Source organism: Sardina pilchardus, chromosome 1 (assembly GCF_963854185.1).
Source record: "Sardina pilchardus chromosome 1, fSarPil1.1, whole genome shotgun sequence".
Classification (NCBI taxonomy): domain Eukaryota; kingdom Metazoa; phylum Chordata; class Actinopteri; order Clupeiformes; family Clupeidae; genus Sardina; species Sardina pilchardus.
The window spans coordinates 82,501-95,080 of NC_084994.1; the positions used below are offsets into that span (position 1 = coordinate 82,501).

Genomic DNA, 12,580 nt, shown 5'->3' on the forward strand with positions numbered 1-12,580 from the left:
ACACCAGGATAAACATGAGTTAGCCATGTGCGTACACCAGGATAAACATGAGTTAGCCATGTGCGTACACCAGGATGAGTTAGCCATGTGCGTACACCAGGATGAGTTAGCCATGTGCGTACACCAGGATAAACATGAGTTAGCCATGTGTGTACACCAGGATAAACATGAGTTAGCCATGTGCGTACACCAGGATGAGTTAGCCATGTGCGTACACCAGGATGAGTTAGCCATGTGCGTACACCAGGATAAACATGAGTTAGCCATGTGCGTACACCAGGATGAGTTAGCCATGTGCGTACACCAGGATGAGTTAGCCATGTGGGTACACCAGGATGAGTTAGCCATGTGCGTACACCAGGATGAGTTAGCCATGTGCGTACACCAGGATAAACATGAGTTAGCCATGTGCGTACACCAGGATGAGTTAGCCATGTGCGTACACCAGGATGAGTTAGCCATGTGCGTACACCAGGATGAACATGAGTTAGCCATGTGCGTACACCAGGATAAACATGAGTTAGCCATGTGCGTACACCAGGATGAGTTAGCCATGTGCGTACACCAGGATGAACATGAGTTAGCCATGTGCGTACACCAGGATGAGTTAGCCATGTGCGTACACCAGGATGAGTTAGCCATGTGCGTACACCAGGATAAACATGAGTTAGCCATGTGGGTACACCAGGATGAGTTAGCCATGTGCGTACACCAGGATATGAGTTAGCCATGTGCGTACACCAGGATGAGTTAGCCATGTGCGTACACCAGGATGAGTTAGCCATGTGCGTACACCAGGATAAACGTGAGTTAGCCATGTGCGTACACCAGGATGAGTTAGCCATGTGTGTACACCAGGATGAGTTAGCCATGTGCGTACACCAGGATGCAGCAAACAGTGGCTGTAAAATGCTGTTTCGTCTTTTCGAAAGGATTTCAACAACTCCCCACCGTACAGAAAACCTTTCGAAAAGACAAAACAGTATTTTACAGCCCTGATACCATATAGTTGTTGTGAAATTACCTCATTTATTTCATCATAACGACAGATAACAGGTCACATTTTACCATCAAACTAACCACTACAAAAACTTAAGACACTTAGAAGTTACTATGTAATTTAGTTCTTCTTAGCACCATCATGTTGGTATAATTACAGAAATATTATGTCTACCCATAGAATTGCCTATATTGGGATATATATCATTATCAGAATATAGACTTGCCTATATCGGGAAATAACTTTTTGTCCATATCGCACAGCACTAGTAGAGGGGTGGGTGGGTAGTATGGGGTAGTAGAGGGGTGGGTGGGTAGTATGGGGCAGTAGAGGGGTGGGTGGGTAGACTGGGGTAGTAGAGGGGTGGGTGGGTAGTATGGGGTAGTAGAGGGGTGGGTGGAGCACTAATAGAGGGGTGGGTGGGTAGTATGGGGTAGTAGAGGGTTGGGTAGGGTAGTAGAGGGGTGGGTGGAGCACTAGTAGAGGGGTGGGTGGGTAGTATGGGGTAGTAAAGGGGTGGGTGGGTAGTATGGGGTAGTAGAGGGGTGGGTGGGGTAGTAAAGGGGTGGGTGGGTAGTATGGGGTAGTAGAGGGGTGGGTGGGTAGTGTGGGGTAGTAGAGGGGTGGGTGGGGTAGTAAAGGGGTGGGTGGGGTAGTATGGGGTAGTAGAGGGGTGGATGGAGCACTAGTAGAGGGGTGGGTGGGTAGTATGGGGTAGTAGAGGGGTGGGTGGGGTAGTAGAGGGGTGGGTGGGTAGTATGGGGTAGTAGAGGGGTGGTGGGGTAGTAGAGGGGTGGGTGGGTAGTATGGGGTAGTAGAGGGGTGGTGGGGTAGTAGAGGAGTGGGTGGGTAGTATGGGGTAGTAGAGGGGTGGGTGGGTAGTATGGGGTAGTAGAGGGGTGGGTGGGGTAGTAAAGGGGTGGATGGGTAGTATGGGGTAGTAGAGGAGTGGGTGGGGAAGTAAAGGGGTGGGTGGGTAGTATAGGGTAGTAGAGGGGTGGGTGGGGTAGTAAAGGGGTGGATGGGTAGTATGGGGTAGTAGAGGGGTGGGTGGGTAGTATGGGGTAGTAGAGGGGTGGATAGAGCAATAGTAGAGGGGTGGGTGGGTAGTATGGGGCAGTAGAGGGGAGGGTGGGGTAGTAGAGGGGTGGGTGGGTAGTATGGGGTAGTAGAGGGGTGGGTGGGTAGTATGGGGCAGTAGAGGGGTGGGTGGGTAGACTGGGGTAGTAGAGGGGTGGGTGGAGCACTAGTAGAGGGGTGGGTGGGTAGTATGGGGTAGTAGAGGGGTGGATGGGTAGACTGGGGTAGTAGAGGGGTGGGTAGTATGGGGTAGTAGAGGGGTGGGTGGGTAGTATGGGGTAGTAAAGGGGTGGGTGGGGTAGTAGAGGGGTGGGTGGGTAGTATGGGGTAGTAGAGGGGTGGGTGGGGTAGTAGAGGGGTGGGTGGGTAGTATGGGGTAGTAGAGGGGTGGGTGGGGTAGTAAAGGGGTGGGTGGGTAGTAGAGGGGTGGATGGGGTAGTAGAGGGGTGGGTGGGTAGTATGGGGTAGTAGAGGGGTGGGTGGGGTAGTAGAGGGGTGGTGGGGTAGTAGAGGGGTGGGTGGGTAGTATGGGGTAGTAGAGGGGTGGGTGGGGCAATAGTAGAGGGGTGGATTGTTGCAAGTTGCTTTGGATAAAAGTGTCTGCCAAATGAAGAAATGTCATGTATATCTTTAAAAATGTTATGGGTTTCAAATAATATTCAGTCACTTTCAACAAAATCATCTTCTCCCGACCACTAGCTGCTCATTCCATGATTACTCTAATGTTGTTTTTAACATTATTCTAACATTATTTTAATGTTATTCTAAAGTTATTTTGATGTTATTTTAACGTTTGTTTATGTGTAGTTGGTAGGCCATGGAAGCACTTGTCTAACAGTTATTTTAATGTTATGCTAAAGTTATTCTTATGCTATTTTACTGTTTTTCTGACGTTATTTTGCTGTTATTATAACGTTTGAGGAGTATTCAGTAAGTCATGACAGCAGATGTATGGGGTTGCCATGGCAGCAGATGTATGGTTGCTGTTTGATGACACAAGCCATGCACACATGTGGGAAACACCCCCACACCCCTTGTAGTGGTTTTGTCCCCACCTTTAAGTATGGGTGTGCCGGGTTGAACCATTCGACAACCATGGGGGGACCTTCGATGGGATCTGTTGTACCCACCTTTAACTAGAGTAGGTGGTGGCATAGAAGAAAGCATATAGTCACACACACCCACAGACCCACCCACACACACACACACACACACACGCACACACACACACAGACCCACAAACGCACACTAGAGCCCGACCGATATGGGATTTTGAAGGCCGATACCTATATAGCCGATAACCGATTTATCGGCCGATAATCATTTTTAACTAAAAGAATTTAAACATTTTCTCCTATAAAATGTTGATCAAGGTGGAGCGTTATCTGGTTATCTGGTCTGTTTACCTAATAAAACATTCTTATACAGTATTTTTTAAAAATCAAATAAGTAGCGGTATAAGTGGTCTTTTCGCCTTTGACCATGCACAAAATATTATTTCTACTTTACCTTTAACCATGCTTGGTGCAAACACCTTCGTTGAAATGCAAAAAATTGAAGACTAGAACAAAGGAGTATGTGAGTATTTTTGGAATTAAGGTTAGCTCTGAGGACTTATTTCATATGCTCACGTCTTCCTGAGAGGCGCCCTCTGGTGGACAACCACGTAATGACAACACTGGAAATGGGAATAAAGGATCAATATTCAGTTTTCTTTATTTAATTAAAAAATATTTATCAGCCGTTACAAATGCCGATACCGATAGTTTTGAAAATGCCTAATATCGGCCGATAATATCGTGCTTTAACGCACACACACACAAACCCACAGACACCAACACAGACCCACACCCACACACACAGACCCACACACACACACAGACCCACACACACAAGAGGTCATATAATCACACACACACACAGACCCACACATACAAGAGGTCATGTCATCATACACACACACAGACCCACACACACACACAGACCCACACACACCCAAGAGGGCATATAATCACATTCACTAAAGCTGGGACGATAATCAACGTTAGTGAGTATCTGCTTTCGTTAGGAAATATCATCATCAAAAAGGTCATTAACCCTCTAACCGCCCACGTCATTGAATTGCGACAAGCAACATCACTGATTAAAACAGACGTGTGTGTGTGTGTGTGTGTGTGTGTGTGTGTGTGTGTGTGTGTGTGTGTGTGTGAAACCATTAACCCTATAACCGCCCAAGGTGCTGTACGGCGACAAGCAACATCACTGATTAAAACAGACGGTAGATCCAAGTAGGGTGACAAGCAACATCACTGATTAAAACAGACGGTAGATCCAAGTAGGGTGACAAGCAACATCACTGATTAAAACAGACGGTAGATCCAAGTAGGGTGACAAATCTCATTTGTACTCTCCACCACTAGTTGGCAGACATCCAGAGCTTCGATTCAAGCCCAAATTCAATACACAAAGTTTTCAGGAAGTACCTGTATTACTCGCAAGAAACACAAGAAGAAGACTCATTTCCTGTTTATAACGTGGAAGTGAAATGTCCCTGCTGAAAAAACCAGCAAGAAACCAGCTTAGGCTGGTAGCTGGTTTTAGCTGGTTTTAGCTGGTCTTTGCCCAAAACACAGTTCTTATTGCTGGTCTTGCTGGTGTAGCTGGTTAGGCCACCAGCTAGACATGCTGGCGTGACCATCTGAGGAAGCTGGTCGTGCTGGTGTGACCAGCCTGTCGTTTGGGATACAGCTGGTTTAAGATGGTCATGCTGGTGACCAGCCTGTCCAGCTTGACAAAGATGGTCAAGCTGGTTTTCTAGAATGACCAACATAAGCTGGCGTGGCCAGTAAAAACCAGCAATGTAGACCAGCAACACCAACAAAAATGACCAGCTTAAGGTGGTACGACAATCAAAACCAGCTGAATTACCATCATAAGCTGGGTAAACCAGCTGAAGGTGTGTTTTCGCCAGAGTTTTGCTGGTCTAGCTGGTTAACCATCAAAGGGTGGTCAAACAAGCTGGTTAACAAGCTGGTCAACCAGCAAACCACCTTTAGCTGGTCAGGCTGGTTTTTTCAGCAGGGGTGCGTTTGCGTTGCACAAATTGAAGTAGAAAAACGGCAAATGTAAAAAAAAAACTCATGTGTTATGAAGTCTTGGGTCTGTCATTCACCTACTCTGATTCTGAAGGAGAATATCTGCCTTTTGGAGATTATGATCAGTCGTCCATTGGCAGTGACAGTCAAGATGCGTCTGTGAATGGAGGTGCGTCTTAGCGTGTAGTGTCTACTTAGCACACCATGCTTATGTGAATGGAGATGCGTCTTAGCGTGTAGTGTCTACTTAGCACACCATGCGTCTGTGAATGGAGGTGCGTCTTAGCGTGTAGTGTCTACTTAGCACACCATACTTATTTGGACCCTCTGCCCAACATTGCTGCAGGTGCCATTGATAATCATGATGATAGTGTCTGTAATTGACATGGTACAGACAGCAGGGCTAGTAAAAATAGGGCTCTTGAGAACTACCAAGGGGGGGGGGGGGGGTAAGATAGAGAATTGGATTCAGACTGTCTGGACTGGCGGCGGCATGTCTGTTCTCCATATACACACACACCCATGCACATCTCCACATACACACACACACACACACACACACACACACACTAACACACACACACACACACACACACACACACACACACACACACATAGAACTGGTCTCCTGTCTCCATTGACTGACTGGAATCTGATCACAGGAATCAAATTACATTTCTCTGTGACAGCCTCTGTGCGCGCGTGTGTGTGTGTGTGTGTGTGTGTGTGTGTGTGTGTGTGTGTGTGTGTGTGTGTGTGTGTGTGTGTGTGTGTGTGTGTGTGCATGAATGCATGTGTATGTGTGTGTGTGTGTGTGTATATGTGTGTATGCGCATGAAGTGTGTGTGTGTGTGCGCGGATGAATGCATGTGTAAGTGTGTGTGTGTGTGTGTGTTAATGTGTCTATGTGTATGTGTGTGTGTGTGTGTGTGTGTGTGTTAATGTGTTAATGTGTGTGTGTGTGTGTGTGTGTGTGTGTGTGTGTAGTGTGTAGTGTGTGTGTGTGTGTCGCGTGATGCCTTCCGTGGTTGGTTAGATTTAGGCACAAAGGACTTATGAATTGGTTATTGCGTTCAGTCAATGAGTTGCTCAAACTACGGCAAGGCAAGGACCAAGCTTTTTATCATGGTAAAAAAAATATAGTGCACTGAATGGGGAAATATTGTGCGTGAGAAATGTCAAGTTGGCGCTAACAACTAGGCAAACACGGGACCTGTTCTAGAGGTAATTGAAAGAATTTTAAGCCTCTATTGAACATTGTAGCGTTAAGATTGAACAACTCCCACACCTTAGAAGACCGTGTTCGTGGTTTTTTAGCTAGATGCTCCTCACTGCTTCCACTGCTTGCCGCTGCCATCCTTCTGAATTCTTTCCTTTTAATCTATTGATTGATTGAGTCTACATCATGCGAATGGCAACTAGCGCTCTGGTGCATATTTACTGCCGCTACTGGACTGGAGTGAAAGTACATCTAGTAGGTTGTTGGGAACGGGAACTTGAACAAAAAAAACGGTGAGGCATCGACGCAAATTATCCACATCGACTAATTTATTAAGTCGAATACGTCGACTATGTCGACTAACCGACCCAGCTCTAGCGTGTAGTGTGTGTAGTATATGTGTGTGTGTGTGTGTGTGTGTGTGTGTGTGTGTGTGTGTGTGTAGTGTGTGTGTAGTGTGTGCAGTGTGTAGTGTGTGTAGTATGTGTAGTGTGTGTGTGTGTAGAGTGTGTGTAGTGTGTGTGTGTGTGTGTAGTGTGTGTAGTATGTGTAGTGTGTGTGTGTGTAGTATGTGTAGTGTGTGTGTGTGTTTGTGTGTGTGTGTGTGTAGTGTGTGTAGTCTGTGTGTGTGTGGGGGTGTGTGTGTGTGTGTGTGTGTGTGTGTGTGTAGTGTGTGTGTAGTGTGTGTGTGTAGTGTGTGTAGTGTGTGTGTAGTGTGTGTATTAGTGATGCGCGGGTGGGCTTTTTTTAAAACCCGCCCCAACCCGACTTTTCAGGAGATCCAAACCGCCCCGCCCAATCCGCAAAAATATGTTCGAATTGTGACCCAAATCCGACCCGACCCGCGGAAAGGAAAAAACGCATTTAACGTCTTTCCTAGCCTAATTAGCCCACATGAGGACAACAGCGGGTTACAATGATCGGTCATTTTGACAATCTGCGCTCCTCCACACCATTCATAATCTGCAGCCTAGACATAGCTAGTGTTAAATCTCATCTTCATAACAAGTTTCCATTCATATTTCCCCTTGCAACTTCATAGGCTAGCCTACTTTTGCGTTTAACACTGCCAAGCATTTAACAAGCACAGCTGTTTATTCGTGTAGCCTATGACAGAAGCGAGGTGTTCTCGCATTGTGCACAACCTTCGATATCCCAGATCATTAGGCTCCATGTCCATAAAGTAGCGAATGCGCGATTGACTTTTTCAGTCAGTCACGCATGGCGCAATTGGGTGCTGAATTTAGGAGAAATGATGTTTTGCGCTCGACCACACCTCCTGTATTGCAGGCGCATCGCCACCTAATATGTCGGAAGTTAACAAGTGAGAAATGTGCATTTTTACTTTTTTGACCCGACCCACCCGCAATATTTAGAAAAAACTATTAGGCCTACCCAAATCCGCCCGACCCGCGGGTAAACCTGCGGATATCCGCGGTTAATGGGCTGAACCGCGCATCACTAGTGTGTATAGTGTGTGTGTAGTGTGTGTGTACCTGCGGTGACTGTGTCTCTGTCTCGGCTGTTGAGCTCGTCCACTTCCTGGAGTAGGTGTGTGTGTGTAGTGTGTGTGTAGTGTGTGTGTAGTGTGTGTGTAGTGTGTGTGTACCTGCGGTGACTGTGTCTCTGTCTCGGCTGCTGAGCTCGTCCACTTCCTGGAGTAGGTGTGTGTGTGTGTGTGTGTGTGTGTGTGTGTGTGTGTGTGTATAGTGTGTAGTGTAGTGTGTGTACCTGCGGTGACTGTGTCTCTGTCTCGGCTGTTGAGCTCGTCCACTTCCTGGAGTAGGTGTGTGTGTGTGTAGTGTGTAGTGTGTGTGTAGTGTGTGTGTAGTGTGTGTGTGTGTGTATAGTGTGTGTGTAGTGTGTGTATAGTGTGTGTGTAGTGTGTGTATAGTGTGTGTATAGTGTGTGTGTGTGTGTAGTGTGTGTATAGTGTGTGTGTACCTGCGGTGACTGTGTCTCTGTCTCGGCTGCTGAGCTCGTCCACTTCCTGGAGTAGGCGGAGCTCGAAGCGGCGGGCGTGGCCTTCTTTGGGCTTCCACAGGTCCTGCAGGAGGAGGGGCTTCTCGTTGTTGCTAAGCGCCCGCAGGCACTGCGTCCTCCAGCGGCGCTCGGGCCCGTCCAGCCGGCCAATCACGTCGCAGAGCACGTACCCCTGGGCGTGGTGTCGGCCAATCCCGTAGCGCTCCAGCGCCTCCTTGACGATCTCCATGGCGCTGGAGGTGGGCGTGGCCAGAACACTCTTGTAGTTGGTGCCCACGGCAACGTCACCAAACACCTACACACACACACACACACACACACACACACACACACACATATATATACACAGAACACTCTTGTAGTTGGTGCCCACGGCAACGTCACCAAACACCTACACACACACACACACACACACACACATACATATATACACACACACACACACACACACACACACACACACACACACACACACACACACACACACACACACACATATATATACACAGAACACTCTTGTAGTTGGTGCCCACGGCAACGTCACCAAACACCTACACACACACACACACACACACACACACACACACACACACACACACACACACACACACACACACACACACATATATATACACAGAACACTCTTGTAGTTGGTGCCCACGGCAACGTCACCAAACACCTACACACACACACACACACACACACACACACACACACACACACACACACACACACACACACACACACACACACACACATATATATACACAGAACACTCTTGTAGTTGGTGCCCACGGCAACGTCACCAAACACCTACACACACACACACACACACACACACACACACACACACACACACACACACATATATATACACAGAACACTCTTGTAGTTGGTGCCCACGGCAATGTCACCAAACACCTACACACACACACACACACACACACACACACACACACACACACACATACATATATACACACACACACACACACACACATATAGGGCTAAACACCTTCAGAACGCCGGGGGCCGTCGCTGTTGCCGTCGACAACTCAGCCGGATCGTCAGGGGCAACCAGCTCCTCAGTCACCGACCGACGATCACGATAACTCAGAGTGCGGTAGAGCACCTGCACACACACACACACACACACACACACACACACACACACACGTATACCAAGAGGTTGTGAGATCACAATAACTCAGAGAGCGCTAAGAAAGGAAAAGTCAGGGCTGTCCAATTTATCAAACCATATTACATTACAATTACTTAAAACAGTGTAGTTTTGAATGAAATACAACTTTATTGTGTTTAAGTAGTCATTTCAACTGAGTAATATTTTTTTAATTGAATCAAGTAAAGTAAGCATATAATATACAAGGGGGAAAGGGAAAAACTGTTTGTCACAATGTCAAACACAATGTTATTACGTTAAACTGACATGTTATTAGGTTAATCTGACATGTTTTCAGCCTGTTATTGCGTTAAACTGACCTGTTATTACGTTAAACTGACCTGTTATTACGTTAAACTGACATGTTTGTAGCCTGTCATTGCGTTAAACTGACCTGTTATTACGTTAAACTGACGTGTTATTAGGTTAAACTGACATGTTTGTAGCCTGTTATTGCGTTAAACTGACCTGATATTACGTTAAACTGACGTGTTATTACGTTAAACTGACATGTCTTTAGCCTGGCTCCGCCTGTCTACGTACTTCCGCTCAATTTCTTTTACCTACAATACTCCTTCTGGAATAGCTTGATCCAGCCTCGTTTGCTGTGTGTGTGTGTGTGTGTGTGTGTGTGTGTGTACCTGTGTGAAGGTCTTGCTCTGGCATTTGATGCGACTCTTTGAGGGCAGAGACATGCTGGCGGACCAGGATCCATAAAACATGATGTGTGTGTGTGTGTGTGTGTGTGTGTGTGTGTGTGTGTGTGTGTGTGTGTGTGTGTGTGTGTGTGTGTGTACCTGTGTGAAGGTCTTGCTCTGGCGTTTGATGCGGCTCTTTGAGGGCAGAGACATGCTGGCGGACGAGGATCCATAAAACATGATGACCTCTGACCTTTCAGGGTCAAGGTCACCTACCTTCACAGTATCTGATAAAACACACACACACACACACACACACACACACACACACACACACACACACACACACACACACACACACACACACACACACACACACACACACACACACACACACACACACACATATTTGTCCCAGATATGAAACAAGGTTAGACAGTTACATAGAGAAACAGATAGACAGATGTCTGACAGTAACATCCTAAGATATCAAACCTATCAATGTTATGCATATAGTAACATACTAATACATGACACACACACACACACACACACACACACACACACACACACACACACACACACACACACACACACACACACACACACACACACACACACACACACACACACAGGAAACAAGGTTAGACAGATACATACAGAAACAGATAGACAGATACCTGTCCTATCAATATTATAGATAGTAACGTACTTAGATACCTATCAATGTTATACTTCAGCAATAAGGCCCGAGAAGCCGTGTTTATACTGAACACAGAACAGCTAAGGGGCGAGAAGCCGTGTTTATACTGAACACAGAACAGCTAAGGGGTCAGAAGCCGTCGTTTATACTGAACACAGAACAGCTAAGGGGCGAGAAGCCGTCGTTTATACTGAACACAGAACGGCTAAGGGGCGAGAAGCCGTCGTTTATACTGAACACAGAACGGCTAAGGGGCGAGAAGTCGTGTTTATACTGAACACAGAACAGCTAAGGGGCGAGAAGCCGTGTTTATACTGAACACAGAACAGCTAAGGGGCGAGAAGCCGTGTTTATACTGAACACAGAACAGCTAAGGGGTGAGAAGCCGTGTTTATACTGAACACAGAACAGCTAAGGGGTTAGAAGCCGTCGTGTTTATACTGAACACAGAACAGCTAAGGGGCGAGCAGCCGTGCGAGAAGCCGTCGTTTATACTGAACACAGAACAAGGGGCGAGAAGACGTGTTTATACTGAACATAGAACGGCTAAGGGGTGAGAAGTCGTGTTTATACTGAACACAGAACAGCTAAGGGGTGTAGTTAGGCACACAGTAGTATTTGCGCTTTATTTCTACTGCACAAGAGGCGTGTTAATTAAGAGGCGTGTTATTTAAGAGGCGTGTTAATTAAGAGGCGTGTTAATCAAGAGGCGTGTTAATCAAGAGGCGTGTTATTTAAGAGGCGTGTTAAGTAAGAGCGCTTTATTTCTACTGTAGTGTTAGAGGCGTGTTACTTAACAGTCCATGTTGTTAAAAATAAACTACACTGATGTTGCAATACCTGAACAACTGAACATACTGTTGCATGTTTAAAATGTTTAGAGTGGTTAGTGTGTACTGATGTTGCAATACCTGATCAACTGAACATACTGTTGCATGTTTAAAATGTTTAGAGTGGTTAGTGTGTACTGATGTTGCAATACCTGATCAACTGAACATACTGTTGCATGTTTAAAATGTTTAGAGTGGTTAGTGTGTACTGATGTTGCAATACCTGAACAAATGAACATACTGTTGTATGTTTAAAATGTTTAGAGTGGTTTTAATTGTGTACTGATGTTGCAATACCTGATCAACTGAACATACTGTTGCATGTTTAAAATGTTTAGAGTGGTTAGTGTGTACTGATTTTACAATACCTGAACAAATGAACATACTGTTGCAATACCTGATCAACTGAACATACTGTTGCATGTTTAAAATGTTTAGAGTGGTTAGTGTGTACTGATGTTGCAATACCTGAGCAACTGAGCATACCGTTGCATGTTTAAAATGTTTAGAGTGGTTTTAATTGTGTACTTTGACATACATTGCTTACAATGCTGTAATGACATACTGTCTACACCAGGGGTGGGCATTACTTTCCCCAAGGGGCCACATGAGAAACTGGGGAAATGTTGAGGCGGGCCGAACTCAAAACACCGAACTGTTGATTTGCGTGCATTATCTCTAATATAGGCTCTTCACGGACCTTACGCATTTGAACTGCTGATTTGCGTGTGGTGGGGTTGTGTGTGTGAGTGAGTCTGGTTGTATGTGTGTGCGTGTGTGTGTGTGTGTGTGTGTTAGGCCATACTTTGCCCAGGTCTGGTCTAACACACACACACACACACACACACACAC

The 12,580-nt window shown here is 46.2% G+C and overlaps 1 protein-coding gene across 1 annotated transcript in view; it reads right to left on the reverse strand.

Moving 5' to 3' along the window:
• The window catches only part of radil (Ras association and DIL domains), a 44,967-nt gene extending 34,532 nt beyond the window's left edge, over positions 1-10,435 (reverse strand). The window contains exons 1-3 of the mRNA XM_062555186.1: positions 10,355-10,435; positions 9,393-9,509; positions 8,339-8,672 (exon numbers count right to left, since the gene is read on the reverse strand). Coding sequence (XP_062411170.1) covers positions 8,339-8,672; positions 9,393-9,509; positions 10,355-10,435 — 532 coding nt within the window. The remainder of the gene's footprint in view (positions 1-8,338; positions 8,673-9,392; positions 9,510-10,354) is intronic.
• Between the last annotated feature and the right edge of the window lie 2,145 nt (positions 10,436-12,580).